This window comes from Lemur catta, chromosome 7 (assembly GCF_020740605.2).
Source record: "Lemur catta isolate mLemCat1 chromosome 7, mLemCat1.pri, whole genome shotgun sequence".
NCBI classification, from domain to species: Eukaryota; Metazoa; Chordata; class Mammalia; order Primates; family Lemuridae; genus Lemur; species Lemur catta.
In genome coordinates this window covers 69,513,604-69,535,492 of record NC_059134.1, presented here as the reverse complement: position 1 = coordinate 69,535,492, position 21,889 = coordinate 69,513,604, and the positions used below count along the sequence as shown (strand labels likewise).

Below are 21,889 nucleotides of genomic sequence, written 5' to 3'. Positions count from 1 at the left end.
CACCTTCAAACTTCAGGCAGTTTACAAGACAGCCTTAGCTTTCATTTCCTGCTTTTGCAGGCCTAAAGGTCAGCCATGGGTGAATGAATGGGGCCTTCTTCTTTCCCAGATCTTCCTTGAGTATGAACATAGCCTTATACATGTATGTAGCCTATAAGACCCCTAGGAATATGTCAGAGCTTTCCAAAGTTTGCTATGGTCACCTAATGTATAGGATCTCCTTTAAATTCCCAGTCAGCTCTTGTTTCCCACAACTGAAATCATAGCCTCAGAGAGTCATGGTGTATTATTTTGGCAATTCCTGGGGGTACGGCTTTTTTGTGGGTGGGTAAGCTGAGCTCTGAGTCAAATCAAATAGCCACAATACCTTTGGAATAAAAATTTTCCTGGGAGCTGTAAGTTTGGACAAAATATTTACTGTTTTCTAGAGATGATGCTTTTAAGGGAGCTCCAGGGAAGGTCAGACCTACCTGATGGCTGCAAAGCTGCTAGGTTTTGATTACTGTACCACTGAGCTGGGGAGAGAGGGGGAGATCAAAATAGCCCCAAATTAAAATGTCACAGAATCCAGTCTTACCAAAGTTCAGTAGTTTTCTTGGATCGAAAACTTCTAGTTTGTTCTCTGGCTTTTGGTAACTTCCAGAGTTTGAAATGACTGATTTAGTGTGTTTGTTTTTTCTTTTAGCAGGAGAGTAAGATCTTCCCTCTGCCATTCCAGAAGTTGATTTCTATATATTATTTTAATCCTTTGAAATTCACTGAGACTTGCTATGGTCAAACAAATGCTATATTATGATAAAATTGGTGTCCTTGGAAAACATAAGCATCCTGTAAATGGCTGGGTGTAGCATTTTATCATCAGTTAATTGAAGTTTATTGATCATGTTTTTTAAATCTTTCATATGTCTATACTATTTTGGTCTGCTATTCTACTAGTTAATGGGAGTGGAGAGTTAAAATCTCCAAATATGAATATGGACTTGTCTATTTCTCCCTTAGCTCTGTCAATTTTTAGTTCACTTATTTAATAGCTATGAAATCAGATCTATCTGTTCTTATATTTAGAATATGCCTCATATAAAGAGGATGTAGTTGAGTCTTATATTTTTAATTCAGTCTGACAATCTCTGTATCTTAATTGGAATGTATAGTCCAATGTTTTATTGAAAACTAGACATTTCAGATAATATACTGTAACAACTTTGGTCAGATCTCTCCCTCTGCCCCTAGTGTGCATATTTAATGTAATATAGCATGTTTAATCTACTATGTTGCTATTTATTTTTCACTTTAGCCTCCTGTTTTTGTTTCTTTTTGTTTTTTTGGATTATTCAAGTTTTTTTTTTTATCATGCCATTTTACCTCCCTTACTAGCATTTTAGTTATATCTTTTTCTATTATTCTTTTAATTGTCCCCCTGGATATTACAATAAACATTTTAAAATACTGATCTCTCTTAAATTAGAACTTTTTATTACTTCTTAATCATTGCTAGTACCTTACAGCAAGATTAAGTTCATTTACCCCTTCCTTTCCCTTTAGGCTACTGTTGCCATACATTTGACTTCTACCTATATTACAAATGCTACAAGAGGGTTATTATTGTTCTTTTTCCCATCAATATTTTCAAATACTTACCCACCTAATTAGGATTACCAGTGCTTTTCATTTGTTTCTGCAGTTTCATTTGTTCCTGATTCAATCTGGATCATTCTCCCCTACCTAAGAAACTTTCTTTATGAATCTTAGTAGTGTAGGCCTGCCAGCAACAAATTTTTTCAGCTTTTGTTTGTTTGAAAAAAAATTGTCCTTTTCTCTAGCTTATTACCTGATTTAGTAAAAATATTTTTGCCAGCTTTACTGAGGTATAATTGATCAACAAAAATTGTATAATATTCAAGGTATACAACATGATGACCTGATTTGCACATATACTGTGAAATAATTACCATGATCACAGTAATTAACATATACATCACTATACTTGGTTACCATTTTGTGTGTGGAGGGGTAAGGACACTTTGGGAAAAAAAAGTCTTATTTTGCTGTAATTTTTCAAGTATATTTCATTGGATAAAGAATTCTATGTTGACAAGTTTTGTTCTTTCAACACTTCAACTATGCCATTCCATTGTCCTTGGTATCCATAGTTGCTATTAAGAAGTCATCGTCAGTACTATTGTTGCTCCCTGGAAAATAACCTTTTTCTGGTTACTTTTGAATTTTTTTTTCTTTATTTTATAATTAAAGGATTTGACTGATATGTCTAGCTGTGATTTTCTCTATTTATCCTGCTTGTGATTCACTGAGTTTTATGAATTTATTGGCTGCTTTCTTTTATTAGTTTTGGAAAATTATTCTGTCTTTTTTTCCCTTTCCCTTCTTTCTGGGACTTCATTCACACACATTTTAGAACTTCTGACTGTGTCCAGTATGTTTCTTATACTTTGTTCAGTTCTTATGTATTTTTCCCTTTCTGCGGTTCAGTTTGGATATTTTCTATTTCTCTGTCTTCAAGTTCACTATTTTTGTTTTCTGTTGTGTCCAATACACTCTTAAACTATCAAATAAGCTTCTAAATCAATCAAATGCATTTCTCAGCTCTAGACCATCCATCACTTCTTTTCTATGTGTTTCAGTTGTCTGTTCAAAGTATCCATTCATTTTACCCATCTTTCCTTCTATTTCTTTTAAAATATCATTGTTATTTTGAAGACTGTTAGATCCAGCATCAATATCATGTACAATATATGAAGATCTTTTTCTAGTGCCTGCTTTTCCTGATTATCGTAACATTTTACTATCTCTTCACATGTTTAATAATTTTTTGTTGTGTATAAAAGAATTTTGTGCTTGTATATCCCACTGTACCCATCTAATATCAGCCATAATGTACTTTAAAAGCAGAATATCAGTTTGCTCTGCTATTACTATGTTGTATTTGTAAAATATCTTTCAGGCAAGAAGTTTTGAAGCATTCTATAATCTTTTAATTTAAAGAAAATTTCTACTGCAATGACTTAGCAGGATATATTCTTTTGGATCTGCAAATATTCAGGTTAGTTGAATAGTTCTATATTTTATCTCTGAATCCCTAGTGCCTAAAAAACTGCCTGGTACATAGTAGATGTTCAAAAAGTGTTTACTAGAAGAATTAGCAAATGGTCAACTATTAGCCAACACAAATTGATTAGTCATGTTAACGTACAACACATGAAATTGTATTCAAAATTAGCTATAATGTGTAATGAAAAGAATTTACACTACCGTAAACTTTGAGATATCCCATATTTAAATCATAAAGACTGATTTCTTACCAGCTCTTCTCAGACCTATATGGTGAGTCAGTGATACAGAAGATGACCTTTGCTTCGGGATTGTCAGTAGATTTGAACTAAAAGGCCCATTTAGATAGCATCCTTGACTGAAAGGGAAAACAAGTTAAGAATCTTAAAACCATGAAAAAAATGTCTTTCTTCGTGGTCTTTTATTCAATTAGCAAATATATCCTTATAAATTCAGAGTTTTGATATCTATCTAGTGCCTAAGCCCTAAAGCAGAAGAGAGCAAACTTTTTCTGTAAAGAATTGGATAATAAATACTTCTCATTTTGTACACTATAAGGTCTGCTGCAACTATTCAACTCTGCCATTGTAGCACAAAAGCATTCATAAACAATAATAAATGAAGTGGTATGGCTGTGTTTCAACTAAATTTTATTTATAAAAACAGGTTATAAACCAGATTAGGTCCACAGGATATAGTTTGCTGATCCCTGGACTAAGGCAGGTTATCATTATCACCTGGAAGTTGTCTTTTTAAATTTTTTCCCCAGAGACAGGGTCTCTCTCTGTCACCCATGCTGGAGTGCAGTGATGCGATCATAGCTCACTGCAGCCTCAAACTCCTCAGCTCAAGCAATTTTCCTGCCTTAGATGATTCTAGTGTTCCTGGCCCAGGGACCTAACTGAGAACCACTGGCCTAAAGTATGGTTTTTAATTATTTTCTGTTCCCACTCTTCACAAATACTGACTACCATACCAAATTCCCTTCATAAACCCCTAGCCTCAGCCCAAGACTTCGAAATGGTTTCTTTGAGGCACAAACCTTGCCCATTTCTCCACTGCTAGCTCTGGAATAAAGTCATTTTCCTTTCACTACACTTTATCCTTGTTATTGGCCTTTGCAAGCTGTAAGCAGCTTAGCATGTACTTGATTACAGATCAGTTGGCAACCACTCCATTAAAACTTCTTTGTTGATATTAACAATAATTATAATAGCAACAACAGGCATTATGGTAAGTAAGAAAGGAGGGTCTCCGGGGACTATAGGAATCAAACCAGCTTGAGCAATCAGCCTGTATTTCAGCTTCTTTGTTTTTACAGAACTCTATGAAGCCTGTAGCCACCCAAACAGCTAAAACTAGCCCCTGACAGCTTATAGATGAACTCAAGTGAACTTTCCTCATCGCCATGCTAAAGCCTCCATCCTGGGAGGAGCTAACCCTAACCTCCCATTACTAAGTTTCGTGGAAGACAGCTTTTCCACTGACTGAGGTGGGGGGTGGGGTTGGTTTGTGGGTGGGTGGAGCTCTGCAGCCGGGCCCCTAACAGGCCACAGACCAGTACCAGTTCACAGTCTAGGGGTTGGGGACCACAGGAATAGAGAATTCAGAAATAAAACCATATAATTACAACCAAATGATCTTTGACAACAGAGACAAAAACATACATTAGGAACAGGACATCTTATTCATCAGTTGTGCCAGGAGAATTGGATAGTCTCACATACAGAAGAATGAATCAGGACCCCTATCTCTCACCATATGTAAAAATTAATTCAAGATGGATTAAAGACTTAAATTTAAGGCACAAAACCATAAAAATTCTAGAAGAAAACATAGGAAAGACTCTTCTAGACAAAGTTCTAGGCAAAGAATTTATGACTAAGACCTCAAAGGCAAATACAGTAACAACAAAAATACATAAATAGAACTTAAATTAAAAAGCTTCTGCACAGTAAAGGAAATAATCAACAAACAAGCAATCCACAGAATAGGAGAAATATTCACAAACTATACATCCAACAAAGGACTATTAAACACAATCTACAAAGAACGCTAACAAATCAGCAAGAAAAAAAAACAACCCCATCAAAAAACAGGCAAAAGACATGAACAGAAGCTTTTCAAAAGAAGACAGAAAAATGGCCAAGAAACACGTGAAAAAATGTTCAACATCACTAACCATCAAGGAAATGCAAATTAAAACCACAATGAGGTATACTACTTTACTCCTGTCAGAATGGCCATTATTAAAAAGTAAAAAACCAATGGATGCAGAGAAAAAGAAATTCATATACTGTTGGTGGGATGGCAAACTAGCACAAACTCTATGGAAAACAATATGGCAATTCCTAAAAGAGCTAAAGGTAAAAAACTATTTGATCCAGCAATCCCACTACTGGGTATCTACCCAAAGGAAAAGAAACATTTTATCAAAAAGACAACTGCACTCAAATGTTTACTGCGGCACAATTCACATTTGCAAAGATATGGAATCAACCTAAGTGCCCATCAATTCATGAATGGATAAAGAAAATGTAATATATATATACCATGGAGTACTACTCAGCCATAAAAAGGAATGAAATAATGTAATTTGCAGCAATGTAGAAGGAACTAGAGACCATTATCCTAAGTGAAGTATCTCAGGAATGGAAAACCAAACACCATATGTTCTCAGTAATAAGTGGGATCTAATAGATGGGTGTATTCGGGCACAAAGTGATATAAAGGACATGAGAAACCAAGAAAAGGGCAAGGATGGAAGGGTGGGTGTGGGATAAAAATTTACCTCTTGGGTACAATTAACACTATTCTGACTTTTAACACTATTCTGACTTAAGCATTATACACAATATCCATGTAATAAAAATGCTTGTACTCCCTTAATTAGTATTTTGAAATAATAAAAATATTTTTTAAATTCATTTTGTTAGAAAATAAAAAGCTCATATGTTGGTTTATTATCCTATTAAAATTTCTGTTCTTGGGGGGAAGAAGGATGATTCCAGAGTCACAAATCTGTTAGTTTTGTGCTACTGAAACATTACCATGCATTAAAAATCTAGAGCTGCACGAATATGGATGCCACATATATATCTACATGATAGTCACATATATATGGCTCTTTACATTTGAATTAAATTAATGAAAATTAAATGAAATTTAAAATCCGGTTCGTTAGTCATACTAGACATATTTCAAATGATGAATAGCCACATGGAGCTAGGGAGTACCATATTGGACAGTGCAGATATAAAAATATTACCATCACTGCAGAAATTTCTATTTGGACAGCACTGATCTAGAGACTTAAATATGAAAAGGAATAGTGTTTGTAAATGCTTCATATATTCCCATCATACCCCACCTGTGTTCAAAGTACACTCAGAAGTTTATTATTACTGAGAGGCTTTAGCTTCTTCAGCTTTTTGAAAAGAGACCATATCTAGCCTGGTCTCTTCAAAGGAGATGTACATAATACCACCAATTACTTTAATCTTCAAATTTCTAAATCTTTGATGAGGCATATGGATTTTGTTTTAATGAGTTCAGTCAATATATAGAAGCTGCCAACATTTATCTTTATATGAACACTTCTCAGAGTTGAAGATTAGTTTTCTATTTTAATATCAATTATCTGAGGCAGCAGAATAAAAATGACCTAAAACTCAAAGTATCAATCATTCCTTTAACTGCAAATACACGCTGTTACATCAGTGTGAAAGATTAAAAAACAGAATAATTTTCATCATTCCTTTTAAAACCCAACAATAGTCTCAAGATAATGCTTCTCATAGTTAAGAAATACTATTAAATTTTCAGTTCCTGACACCACTCACTTCCCTATATCCTGCTTCCATTCCAAAAAAAAAAAAAAAAGACTACCATGTTCAGGCTTTAGGCAAACTTTGGACCAATGCTCATTTTCCTGTACTGTACTCTTCATACTTCAATTCACTTCTGTTTTACACATCATTTCATTCAATTTTTCTTTTATAAAAAAGCAGTTTACCTATTGGAATGTATTATAGAAGATTCAAATCAATAACCCACAAAAGAATCTGGGAAATTATAATGATCTGATTATATTTCACATGTAAATGTTAAAGTTTAACAGATAAATAGCTAAGATCCAATCCTGCCATCTACTGTTTCAAATGTGAAACCATACAGCTCAAATTAAAAGTATTGTACAACACATGTTCAGTAAAAACAGAGAATGGTTTAACATGGAATTTACACTAATTCCAATTTTATTAACATAGATAACTGACTAAAGAGAATCTTACAATAAACCCATACAAGAGATCAATATCTTTCCTGGCTTTCAAAAGATGAAGCACTGTATTAAATACTTTGTTATCAGCGTAAATGTATATATTTACATTCAGAAGATTTCAGCTCCTACATTTTACCAGCCTCGTTTACATATAGTTACTGATGTCTTTCATTTGTAGGATTAGCACTGTTTAGTTCCAAGTAAAGCCTCAACAAAATACAGTATACTTAGTACTCTCAGCCTCTAGCAGGAATAGAGTTTGAAAGAGTCTTGTAACCTTAAAACTAACCACCATGATAAGCCCTGGGAATGTGCTCCTCCTTTCAGAAATCAGTAATTCTGCTGACCTACCTTTGGATCCTATGCACTGGTTGGTGACTGCCCCTGTAATGGCCACTTCTACGGATTTAAAAGCTTTCCCAGTACCCTGTCCTAAACTGATTCTAGTTTCCCTAAACCATCTCACTGACTCATGTTTTTAAGGCATTAGCATGTTTTGTACTCAAGCTACCTAAGTCTTGAGAGAAGGCATGTTAGCTTCTTCTTAAGAATCAGTTTCTGTATTATACCATATTATTACCACCCAGGTTGTCCTATACCTAAAATATTTCAACCATTCCTTTCTGCTTTTATAACTATTTCAAACTTTATTCACAGAATCTAAGTAGATACATTAGTTTCAGGGTTTTTTGTTTTTTTCTTTTTAAGGCTCTGGAGATTTTACCTTGAAACGCCAAATTCTTGGTGAGGCCTTTTGGCTATATTGCGTTCCCACCTTGAAGACTGCTCAATAGGTGGCAATCCTGAAGTTCCTGAGCTCCTCCTCAGCTGTGGAGTTGGTAAACTATTCCTGCTATTTAGTCCCTGTTGAATAATTTAACGATGGTTAAAACTGTCACCCAAAATATGCTGTATAGGCAACATTAACGATGGCACAAAGAAATAGCAATACAAAGTATATTTTTAACATGTACAGGAGAAACAGAAGAACATCTTATTCTGAAATTGGTCAATTTAATCCAAATTGTACATTCTATACTGTCGTTCTATTTATCTTTCTCCTACTAAACTGAACTCTCTACAATTTTAACTAGATTTTTTCTTTCACACATTTAAATCCTAGTTTCATGAGAAAGAAACAACTGGCATTTTAAAAAGTAGATATGCAAGATTTACCCTGAAAATCAACTTCAGAGAACAAATTTAGAATTGGGGATGATCAGCTCTGTATGCTAGTTTTTTAATATTTTCAGCACAATACTATCTAATGCACATAGCCGTTAATCTGGATAAACTGCAGAATTCTAAGTTTCCTTGTGAATTGATGATTAAATGAAATACAGAACACCTTTAGTGTTAATATTTTACCCTAATTTTCAAAAATATTCTCAATCCAAATGTTAAATTAATGATACTATTCCATTTTGACCATTGTGAATAGGTGTTTTACTGAGATTTACAGTTTCTGCTTTTACTGAATTTTCTCTATCAGCAGACATTGCAACAATCTCAGAAAAATAAATATCTGTTATATTTAAGTTTTCCCAAGGATGCTGCTAATTTTGTAAAGGTTCATTGTAGTTAGACCTACAGTGAAAAAGTTCTTTGTGTAACATAATCCTTGTTGACTATAATTTAGGTTCATATAATTTTTCTTAGTTCTTAACACACATATAAGATATTTATATTAAATTATCTGTCCCTACTCCCTTTTGCCTACTAATTGTTTTTTTTCATAAATACTGTTGCTCTTTTCAGAAGTAACATCAGGCTTTTTATATGCTTTTCCAAAAGCAGAGATAAATTAAATATGAAATTCTAGTAAGGAATTTAAAGAACACAAAGGAATAAGGGTTACTTCCTGGTTCTTATACGTATCAGTAGATTCCAGCGCCCAAAATAACTCTGATTAACTACAATGCTCAGGAAATGAGGCGTTTAGGCATCCTGTTTAATTAATATTATGTTTAAAATGTTCCTAAAATGTACCAGTACAGTTTTCTACACAGTAAACATAGTAACAAACATAATAATGACATCAACATGATTTTTACACTCATTTTTAAGAATTACTATTTTAAAAAATCACTGTCCTGAGCTCCAAATGTCAATAGAAAATGCAAAGGATGAGCAACACATCAAAACTAACTCAAGAATATAATAGTTATTTTATTGATGGTTTATTGCTATCCCTCTTGGATGCTTTTGATTAATCTCTTTCTTATAAGGTACAGTGCTAAAAAAAAGTTGTATAACCAAGTACTATTGTGAATTGGGTTTTGACTAATGCAAGTATTACCAATATAAACTTTTAAAAAATAAAAAAATCACATAACTACCTATGAGCTAGATTGTCATAAATAATTTTCAAATCCTTTTGTCCTAATTGGGTTTGCCTAATTTATCAACATTTCTAAACCTAATGCTGAGAACTGATAAAATAAAATGGATGATCAAAATCCTTCCAAAAACAATATTTACCTTTTTTTAAGTTCTAAATGCACAATTAACAAAGTTAACTGATTTGAATTTCATCTTCTCTTGGTTAGTTTCCTTACCTGTAATAAAGTAGTTGAACTAGAATAATCTCTAAAATATTTCTAGTTTTAAAGTTTTATCATTTTAGTTATTGGTGAAAATATTGATAATAGTTAAATAAAACAAGTAAAAGCACTCTGAAAAGGCATAATGTATACCTATTTACAACAGTATTTACTATTTTCTAAAAAAAATGCTATTTTAAAATATTAATATTTAAAGAGAAATTAATCCTTTATCTAATAATGGAAAAATCAATGCCTATTGGGCTATAGTAATCTCCAATGGGTAAGAGGGGGAAAAACAAGGTTTAAAAAAATGTAAAAATCATTTTTAAATAAAGCTATATAATTCATAAAAAGAATATCATAATTTCTTCTTAGCTCAACAAGAACAATTCCTAGACTCTAAAGAATAAAACAGATTAATTATAATAATAACATGATCTTACTACTAGTTTGTTGTTCAAGCCTGGAACTAAATTTGCTTGTTGTTCTTTACTTCTTAACAAAAACAATGATAATAAATAATTGCAACCATTTAAATTGTAACTGCTAATTACAGCAATGTTATTTAAAACAAAAACTGAATACTCATCTAGAATTATCTGAACTTAGAACTGCCACTAAAGTCCCAAGCAATTCGATATAATGTCTGGTCCTCGAAAGGAAAACTGTATTTTATATAAGACTTAAAGGAGCAGTTTTAATTTGAAAACATAATTGAATGTGATAAATAGGGCTGACTGATTACTGTATTTTGACCTTGTGGAGTTTTCGATCCCCTTTCTCAGCTGGGTCCTCCATTTCAGAGCAGGGGTAAAATCCAGGGAATGGTGTGAGAGGATTAATCTTTGGCCTACAGGAACCTGAGAAAGCACCCATCAAGCTACTGATGCTCTGTAGGGAAGAAATGACTTGTGGGGAAAGGCTTGGATCAATCAGAAGCTCTGACACCATATTGCGAGCCTCATTTAGCACTGAAAGATCAACTCCATTTCCACCTCCAGAATTCTAGAAAGGAAAGAGAATAAAATTTTTTAAAATTTAAGAAAAACTTACTCATTTGCAAAAACAAAAATAAATCTACTCTACTTTAAATCAATAATATCCAAGTAATTTAATCCTTTTAAATATAAATTTTCATTCATTTACACACAGCATAAATGATAAAACAAATGGAATAATTCTAACTTTAAAATTTTTGATATAGATGTAGCAGATACTGTGAAATTTAATTTTATCTTTATTTTTCATTAGCCTATTTCATTATATTTAATGGTATTCATTACTGACTTTATAACTAGTATAAAACTAAATCTGTATTTACTTTCAAGTCTGTAATTTGAACATTTCATTAATTTATTGATGATTTCTTTTCCTTTATGTCAGCATTTCTTTTAAACACATACAGCATTTCTTTCATTTACCTTACTCACTTAAGAGGCAGTCTAGCCTAGTGACAAGGCTTTCTTGCAAAGACATCTGAAATCTGTTTAACCTTAACTGTCTGACCTTGAGCAAGTTACTTAACATCTGAACATTTTAGTGTCTTCAATGTAAAATGAGGTTAATAACATCTTCCTCATTAAGAGCTGATATGAGAATTGAATCTCATAATACATGTAAAGCACATGAAACAATTTATAGTGCCTGTATTTAACGTGCAATAAACAGTATTATGACTATTAATATGAAGAAAAATGAGATAAAAATGTGGAAAAAATGGTATCAGAGTTCAAAAGAGACAGCGATAACTTAGAGATGAATAGTTAACAAAAACTTCATGGACAAGGAAGCACCAGGCTAGGCCCTAAAAAATTGGTAGGGAAACATATATTTTTAATTTAGAAGAAATATGTCATTGATATAAGCATATGATATGACTTTTGCTTTTTGAAAATACATGTATTATGTTCAGCTTGATTACCCATAGAAATAAATGGACTAATAATCATAACAGTAAATTAAATGTTATTTTTGTTTGTTTCATTGTACCTTGAACTTACATTTGGGTTTGTCTGAAATTCATAATTACTCAAATTATTTAATGAGTTCACCACAAAACTGTTTATTAAGTATCCTCAATACATTTTGGAATTGAGAAATGTTATGAGAGTTAAGCCAAGTTAGCTAAATAATGTCTGCTCTTTGTGGAATTCTTTTTTTTCTTGTGAAGTGTTAATTTGTATTAATTTTGATTTTAAAACATTCCTCATTACCAGGGCATAGCCCAACTATTCCTAGTCTTTATCTATTATAAATAAATTAAAATAAACACCTCTCTATATATCTTACTGTGAACAAATAAGCATACTTCTTACAGATAGCTTCCCATAATTTGAATTGCTATACTAAAGCAAATGAACATGTTAAAATTTGATCATTACTCTAAAACTACCCTAGAATATGTTGATCAAATCTATACTTCCACTAATTGTATATAATAGCACCTATTTTTCCACACCTCATTACAACTGGATACTATGAATTTAATTAATACCTACCTATCTGATAGGCAAAAAAAAAAAAATCATCTCATTGCTGCTTCACCCTGAATTCTCTGATTACTGTGATTCTGAATGTTCCCTGTCATACTTCAAAAATTTATACTTCTTTTTCTGTGAACTTTGTCTCTTTACAGTCTTTTAACCACAACAAAATTCAAAGGGAACATGTATACAAATAATTTTTGTTTGAAAGTAAACTTTCCTCAATACTATCTAAAAACTATTTAAATTAGGAAAGAACAAATCACAAAATTACCAAGACAGTACAGTGTGATTTTCACTTTAACAGTTACAATGTAATTAGAATCTACTGATAAATACCTCCTATGACAACACGTATGCCTTAAATACAAAAATAATTTGTCACAGATAAATCTTTTTTCATGGTCAATTTCTCCTTTTTTCATATTGTATCCTTATATGGTAAATATCGATGCTAGGCCTTAAGTTTGCCATTTTATTATTTGTCTTCTGTTTCTTATTTCTATGTTAGTTTTTTCTTTCTTTTCTGGGGTTACTAGAACATTTTTAAGGTTCTATCTCGATTGATTTATAGAGTTTTTGAGTATTACTTTATATAGTTTTCTTAGTGGTTACTCTTGGTAATATAATGTATACATGCAACTTATCACAGTTTACTGATATCAACACTTTACCACATTAAGTGAAGCTTAGAAACCTACTTCCTGTTAGGTCTCTTTACCTTGCCTACTTTTTCTTTTGGTTGGGGGGCAGAAACCCCTGCAACAGGGTCTTGCAGTTGCAGGGAGAGACTGGGCCCGGCTCTGCCATCTTGCCTACTTTTAAAGCATTGTCTTGAGTATCAGATGGTATTACAATTTTTGTTATAGTCATCAAATATGATTGTTAAACTTATGAGAAGAATGAGTCTCATCTCATTGATTCAAAAGTCTATTGCTTTTACCCATATTTCTTCCTGTTTCATTGTTCTTTCTTTCTTGCTGGTGCTCCCGGATTCCTCCTTTTATCATTCCCTTTCTGTTTAAAGAACTTCTTTCAGCCATTCTTTCAGGGTAGGTCTCTTGGTGACAAATTATTTTTGTTTTCCTTCATCTCAGAACATCTTGCCCCTTCATTCTTAAAGGACAGTTTCGCCAGATAAAGAATTTGCAGCCCCTTTCTTCCAGCACTTAAAAAATGTTCTGCCACTTCCTTCTAATCTCCATGGTTTTAAATGAGAAATTTGGTGTCATTCAAATTAGTGTCCCCCTATAGGTAACGTGTTATTTCTCTCTGGCTGCTTTCAAGATATTTTCTTTGTCTTTAACTTTCAAAAGTTTAATTATGACACATCTTAGAGTAGATCTTTTGGGATTGATCCATTTGGGGTTCACCAAGCTTCTTGAATCTGTAGGATTATGTCTTTGGCTAAATTTGGGAAGTTTTTAGCCATTATTTCTTCAAATACTTTTTCAATCCCACTCTCTTTCCCTTTCTCAAACACTGATGACACGAATGCTGAATCTTTTGTTACTGTCCTACATGCCCCTAAGGCTCTGTTCATTTTATTTCTATTTTCCATATGTTGTTAAAATTGGATAAAGTCTACTAACCTATCCTCAAGCTCACAGATTCTATACTCTGTCATCTCCACTCTATTTTTCAGCCCATTGGGGAAGTTTTAAATTTTTGTTATTGTATTTTTCAATTCTATAATTTCCATGTTTCTTTTTTATAACTTCTATTTCTTTGCTGAAAATTCTTTTGTTGTTTTTTCTAAGAGACTTTGTAATTACTTGTTAAAGCATTTTTACAATGATTTCTCTAAAAATCCTTGCCAGATAATTCCAAATCTGATTGATCTTGGCTGGCATTGATTGTTTTTTCTCCTTCCAACTTGTGATTTTCCTGGTTCTTGGTATGATGGGTGATTTTTAATTTTATCCTCAATATTTTGGCTATAACATTAGAAGACTCTGGGTCCTATTTAAATCTTTTATATTAGGAGGCAGTCTCCCTATTTAGGTTTAGTATGCAGGTCCTGTCCTAATTCTGTTGGCTGTGGTCCTAATGACAATTTAATTTTCAGAGCATTCACAATTACTTTGGTTTGCTTGATTTTTCTGATGCCACTGGGGTTCCCAACAGTCCCTGCTGGTGTCTCAGGATTGGGGAGAGTGAGATTCTGAGGTTGTGTCACCTGGCACCTGTAGGTGGGGGAAAGGAGTCTCCAGGCTGCAGGAACAAAGAACACTTTCTGGGCTAGGCATTTACGGCAATATCCCCCTTGCCAGGCACATTGGCCACCTAGTATCTTTTAGTGGGGAAGTGGAATCTCATGCCCAGCAGAGAAGGAGAATACTTCCCCTGGCCACTTATTGTCAGTGGAGCTCCCAATCAATTCCCCCTACTGGAGCCACAAGACACTTAGTGTTGTCAGTAGGACTCTTGAATCTGGAGGAAGAAATGAGCCTACCTCCATCACCTTCTTTTGTTACGTTGGGAGTGGGGGCCTGGGATGCCTTCTGCTATTGGGTAGGGATGATAAGACATTCTGTCACTGTGTTATTCCTTTAGCGGTCCCTAGCCAGTCCGCCTTCCTCTTTCCATCTTTCACAGTTCTCCTTTGGTTGCCTCATGCATTATTTCCAGAGTTAATAATTATATTTAGCAAAGAGCAGAGAGAATTAAATCTAATAACACATGCAGAGCACGTAAAATAATATATAGGATATACAAGTGCAAAAAACAGTACTATTATTATTAATGAAAAGTGAAGAGATAAAAATACAGCTAAAATGGCATAATAGTTCAAAAGAGATATAGATAACTTTAATTTAGATGGTAACAGCAATTTTATGAAAGGAGTAGCATTTGAGCTGGGCCCTAAAATTTTGGTAGGATTATAGCTATAAATATTAGTGGGAAATAATTTTTTACAATAAAACTAAACAAAAATGTATTGGGGAAGCTCATTGCACAGATAGAGAAAGCATAAATAAAGGTACAAAAGTGATAAAACAAAAAATTTTCAATAATGATATACAGGGAACATGAAATTGTTAAAGCACAGGCTATATAAAAAAGCAATAGAAAAATAAGGTTGGAGAGCCATAAAGGGATCCAATTTTTGAGAACACCAGACTGTAAGTAATATGGGCAGTAAAGGGGTCATACAGATTTTGGGCAGGCTAAAACGAAAAAATAAAGCAAGCAAAGGGAAAAGGAAGTGATGGAAGGCAATGCAATTTTAAAGAGGGTAGTTGGGGTATGCATCATAAGAAGGAAACATTTATGTTAAGACCTGACAGTGGTGTGGGAAATAGCCAGTCCTGGCAGAGAGACTAGCAAGTGCAAAGACCCAGAGGCAGAAGCCTGTCTGGCTTGCTTGTGGAATAACAAGGAGGCCAGTGCAGTTGGAACAGAGTAAATGAAGGAGGAAGCAGCAGAAGATATAGCAGAAGACGTAAAAGGGAGTAAAGAAAGGAACCATATTGTGTAAGTTCTTTTAAGTCCATGACAAGGACTTTAGCTTTTATTCTGAGTAAGACAGGAGAGTAGTGAGGAAGAGAGTGAAATGATCTGACTTACGTCAGATGAAATTGAATATTCAAATTATTTGCTATAATTTTAAAAGTTGAACTTAAATTCCTATTTCCCATTGGCTTATATTTGGCAAAATCTTGATTTTGCACCGAAAGCTATGAATGGATTTTACATTTTAAATGGCTACGGAAGAAGAGGAGAAGGAGGAGGGAGAAGAGGGGAGAGGAGAGGAGGAGGAGGAGAAGGAGGAGCAGCAGTGGCAGGCAGCCATATGTTGCCTGCAAATGCTAAAATATCTACTTTCTGGCCAAAATATTTGGCGGGGGCATGAGGGGCGGGGCAAGACCCCACCTAACAGGTATAATGAACACTATTCCAGTGATGGGCACATTTATAGCCCTGACTCAAGCCATGTAACAAAAATATTTGTACCCCCTTAATATTATGAAAAAAAAAGAAAAACATTGGCTGATTCCTGTCTTATACAGAAGATGCTTAGTATTTATTATTATTGAAACTTATATAATATTAGCTCACATTTTTATTGAGTGTTGCTATGTACCAGGTACATGTTATTTTATCTTAATCAGCCCTCTGAGGGAACTGATATTACTCCCAAATTTATAGATGAGGAAATAGGTTCAGAGGCACTTAAGAGGCTTGCCTAATTTTCCAGCTAAAAGGGAACAGTATATATCAGACCAACTCTTCTGCTTAGAACAACTAGAAAAGCTGAAATTGGCCGGGCGCGGTGGCTCACGCCTGTAATCCTAGCACTCTGGGAGGCCGAGGCGGGTGGATCGCTCGAGGTCAGGAGTTCGAGACCAGCCTGGTCAGGAGTTCGAGACCAGCCTGAGTGAGACCCCCCGTCTCTACTAAAAATAGAAAGAAATTATCTGGCCAACTAAAAATATATATAGCAAAAAAAAATTAGCCGGGCATGGTGGCACATGCCTGTAGTCCCAGCTACTTGGGAGGCTGAGGCAGTAGGATCGCTTAAGCCCAGGAATGTGAGGTTGCTGTGAGCTAGGCTGACGCCACGGCACTCACTCTAGCCTGGGCAACAAAGTGAGACTCTGTCTCAAAAAAAAAAAAAAAAAAAGAAAAGCTGAAATAAAATACAAATAACATACATTTCAGGGCATCAGAACAAAACCAAGCAGCCAAGGCTTAAAAGGACAAAAGCCTAGAGTTAAGAGAAAAGACTGAAATGAACACAATGTTCTATGCTACTCTTTTTCCTCAAAGAATTTGCTGCTGATTAATAACTGGTTCAGGGGAGAAGTGGTTAAGAGGCTAGGAAACAGAGTACAAATCTGTAGTCTCAAGGGGCTGGGAGACCAAAATTGGAGTTCAGGGCTATGAAGGTAGGGAGGGCCAAGCAAGTTCCCAGAGCGATGAGAACAAAGAATCAAGTTTAAATTCAGAGTTGCTTTTACTCTCAAGGCATTTGCCAGTTTATAAACAATAGCCAAAAGAAGGAGAAAACAAGTAGAAATCCTCAAAAAGATTTCTATTAAATACTTTGAAAGTAAAACAGAGCTTTCAGCAGTCTCACAATGCTAGGAGGAACTGGAAAAAAAAAAAAAGAGTTGCTAGAAAAACACAACTAACCCAACTGGTATAAGAAGAGAAAGAAATTGAATCTGTAATTTAAAACTTGTCCACAAAAAATACTCCAAGGTGAGATAGCTTCACCAGAGCATTCTTCTAAGCATTAAAAGAGGAAATAATACCAATCTTCAATCTCACACATACTTTTCTAGATAATAAAAAGAGAGGTTAATATCCTACCTTGTTTTATTTTGGTATCAAAGTTTTTGGTAGTCATGAAACCAAAATATGCCAAGAACATTATGAAAAATAAGAATTACAGGCCAACACTCTCTCATAAACACAGATTCAAAACTCCTAAACAAAATGTTAACAAATAGAATCTAGTGACATATACTTTTAAAAAGACAGTACATCTTTATCAAATTCACTTTATGCTATGGATGCAAAGATGTTTAACAAATAAACACCACATTAATAGAATAAATGGAAAAAATTCAGGGATCATCTCAATAGATGCAGAAAAATCATCTGATAAAATTTTACACCCATTCATGACTTAAAAGAGAAAAAAGTCTTTAGTAAACTAGGATTAGAATGAAAATTCCTTAATCTGACAAAGGGTATCTACAGAAAACATTAGTGGTGATATGTGGAACATTTTCTCCCTGAATTCATGAACACAACAAGGCTGCCCACTTGTACCACTTCTATTCAATACTGCATTGGAGGTCCAAATGCTATTATACATGAGAAAACGAAATGAAAAGCATAGGATTGGGGAAAAAAATCAATCTGTCTTTACTCAGAGATAACATTATTGTATACTGAACAACTCAATGAATCTTCAAAGAAACTATTAGAATTAATAAGTTGGCTGGGCACAGTGGCTCACGCCTGTAATCCTAGCACTCTGGGAGGCCGAGGCGGGTGGATTGTTTGAACTCAGGAGTTCAAGACCAGCCTGAGCAAGAGTGAGACCCTGTCTCTATTAAAAGTAGAAAGAAATTAAATGGACAACTAAAAATATATATAGAAAAAATTAGCCAGGCATGGTGGCGAATGCTTATAGTCCCAGCTACTTGGGAGGTTGAGGCAGGAGGACTGCTTGAGCCCAGGAGTTTGAGGTTGCTGTGAGTGAGGCTGATGCCATGGCACTCTAGCCCGGGCAACAGAGCGAGACTCTGTCTCAAAAAAAAAAAAAAAAAAAAAAAGAATTAATAAGTAAATTCAGCAAGGTCCTTGTATACAAGGATGACTATATAAAAATCAACTGAATTTCCATGAATCAGTATAAACTATTAAAAACATAAAATTTTAAAAAATTGATACCTTTACAATCTTTGCAATATTCAAAATTAAATACATAAGAATAAATTTAACAAAATATGTGTGCAAGACGTCCACACTGAAAATATTGAGATAAATTAAATATGACTAAAATAAGTGAAGAGATATACCATTTTTATAGATTGAAGTTTTCTGTATCATAAAGATGTAAATTCTCCCTATACTGATCTACAAAGTCAGTAAAATCTCAATCTAAATCCTAGCAGGATTTTTTTGCACATGGAAATTGTCAAACTGATTCTAAATTTTATGTTAAAACACAGACCATGAATTGTCAAGATAACGTTGAAGAACAAAGCTGGAGAATTTATTATACTATCAAATATCAAGACTTATCATAAAGTCACAGTAATTAAAGTAGTGAACATGGTATCATTGTTTAAGGACAGACAAACTAACCCATGGACCAGAACAGAAAGTCCTGAAACAAATCCATATACATGTAGTCACTTGATTTATGACAAAGGTGACAATATAGAAAAAAGAAGAAAGAATGTTTATTTTTTTCAAAATTGGAACTGGGTCAGTTGGATATCAATACGGAAAAAAAATGTGCCTTGTGTTATATATCACACTCTGTAAAAAAATCAATTCCAGATGCATTACAGACCTAAAAATGTAAAGTAAAACAATAAAACTTCTAGGGGCTAACATGGAAGAAAATCTTCATGACCTTGGAGGTAGACAAAGTTCTTAAATGAGATACAAAAAATCATTAATCAAAGGATATGACTGATAAATTGGCACTACATTAAAATATGGAGTATTTTCCTCAAAAGATACTATAATAAGCCACCCATTTGGAGAATGTTTTTCTCACTATATTAGATATATAATACATATATAATATTTATGTATATGAATACATATATTCATGTCAAGAATACACAAAGAACTACGTACTGCTAAGTAAAAGATAAAAAACTGGACAAAAGTACCTGATCAGAGGATATCTGGGTAGCCAGTTAACAGATAAAAAAGTCCTCAACTTGATGAATCATCTCATCAGTGAAAAGCAAATACAGTCATGCATTGATGGGGATACATTCTGAGAAATGCCTCATTAGGGCAAGCTCATCACTGTGTGAACTTCATAAAGTATGTTTACACAAATATATATTTTTATTTATATTTTTTCATATAGAAAACCAAATGTCCCATCACCATTACTGAATATCAATCATTTCCCCTCCTTGATATGCAATGCTAATATCAAGTGCCATATATATTTCTGTATTTGCTCCATTATAATTTTGTGGGGACCAGTGTCATATATATAGTCTATTATTGACCAAAACATTGTTACGCAGCACATGACTACTCAAACCACAAAACAATGTTACACAGCTACTAAAATGACTTAAAAGAGACAATATCAAGTGCTGGCAAAGATGTGGAACAACTGGAACTCTCATACACTGCTGATGGTTGGATAAAAATTAATCTAAGCTCTTTGGAAAATCATCTGGTGATACCTACTTGAAGTAAACATATGCATGCATACACTAGCAACCCAACAAAAGGCATCAAGATTGTTCTAGCAGCATTACTTGCAATAGCCAAGAAACTGAAAATGAAAAAAGTCCATCTACTGTAGAATGAATATAGTGTTATAGTCATTCAATGGAATACTAAGTAGAATGAAATGAGCAGATCACTGCTATACACAATAATATTAATTTCACAGATAAAAGTTTGAAAGAAAGGAAAACAAAATACATATGATTGATCCAATTTACATCAAATTCAGACAAGAAAAACTATGTTGTAATGGCAAAAATCAGCATTGAGATAATGCTTGATAGAAGTTGATGTCTAGAAGCAGAGGATAAAGGGGCTTTGGGGGTGCTGAACTCTTTATCTGAATCATGGTCACAGGTGTGTATTCAATTTGAGAAAATTCATCAGGTTGTACATCTATGAGTTGTGCACTTTTATATGTGAATGTTACCTTTCAATTTTTAAGAAAGGGTTATTAGAAAGGGGAAGAGGGAAAAGAAAGAACAAAGGACAGAGGTGACTAATATCTTACACCAGTCTGTCTGACTACGAGTCTATGCTCTTAGCTTACTGCTATTTATCTTTAGATTTTACCAGTAATTTAGACACTTTTAATTGGAAGCTGAGAGGATCTTGGTGAGTATGATTGATGATAAAGCCCACTATGTGGGCCAAGGAACCACCTCCTTTTAGGTCAGATGTGGCCTTCTCCTTGATTTCATCTACCTGCAATAATTATATTATTTTACTCACTAACATCCAAAGAATATTTTATTCTTCTGGGCTGCTATGTCTATTCCAGTCACAGTTTAAAAATAACAATCAGCTATTCAAAGGGGCAGTCATTTCAAAAATTGGTGTTGAGCAACTAGCTAAATAAATATAATAATCAGGGCTAACAATTTTATAATATAAATGATTTAATATTTATTAGTGTTTATCCATTATTGTGACAAAACATTAAGTTTCAAAACAGCATGTGACACATAATAACACAATTTTTATAGACTAGAATATACAAATACACATTTGTAATGGGAAAAGATCAATACAGATATACCCCAAAAGTTAACCCAGTTAACATAGTTATTGCTTAATGTTTATGAGTGATTTTTCTTTTTTCTCCTATACTTCTATTTCCATTTTATCTGATATAAACATATTTAGTCGAAAAAATTAATCTGAAAAAAATACATATTATTTCATTTATATATACAGTGTTCAAAAATAAGCAAAACTAATCACTAGAAGTCAGGATAGGGATTATCTCTGGGGATATAGGTAATGAGTGAAATGGGGTATAAAGGAGCCTTCTGAAATTCTGGTAATATTCTGTTTCTTCATATCGGTACTAGTTACATGGCATATTTAGCTTGTAAAAATTCACTGAGTTGCATACTTTTCTGTATGTATGTTATAATTCAATAAAAAGTTTAACAAAAAATGAAAGTTGGGTGCTTTAACTTCCCTAATAAAATATCTTGCCAATTGCTTTCCTTTGTCTCATGTATGGCCTTCAATCTACCTTTTCGCCTCGGTAGGATCAGTGGTCTACATCAGAAAAGAAAAAAATCTCATCCTTA

General features: G+C 33.7%; 1 protein-coding gene across 2 annotated transcripts in view; it reads right to left on the bottom strand.

Annotated features, from left to right (window-relative positions):
* Positions 1 to 21,889, bottom strand: part of PDE3B (phosphodiesterase 3B) — a 123,687-nt gene that overhangs the window by 38,917 nt on the left and 62,881 nt on the right. For both annotated transcript variants that reach the window (XM_045557586.1, XM_045557587.1), the window contains exons 3-5: positions 10,651 to 10,899; positions 8,073 to 8,212; positions 3,318 to 3,424 (exon numbers count right to left, since the gene is read on the bottom strand). In XM_045557586.1, the coding sequence (XP_045413542.1) occupies positions 3,318 to 3,424; positions 8,073 to 8,212; positions 10,651 to 10,899 (496 nt within the window). The remainder of the gene's footprint in view (positions 1 to 3,317; positions 3,425 to 8,072; positions 8,213 to 10,650; positions 10,900 to 21,889) is intronic.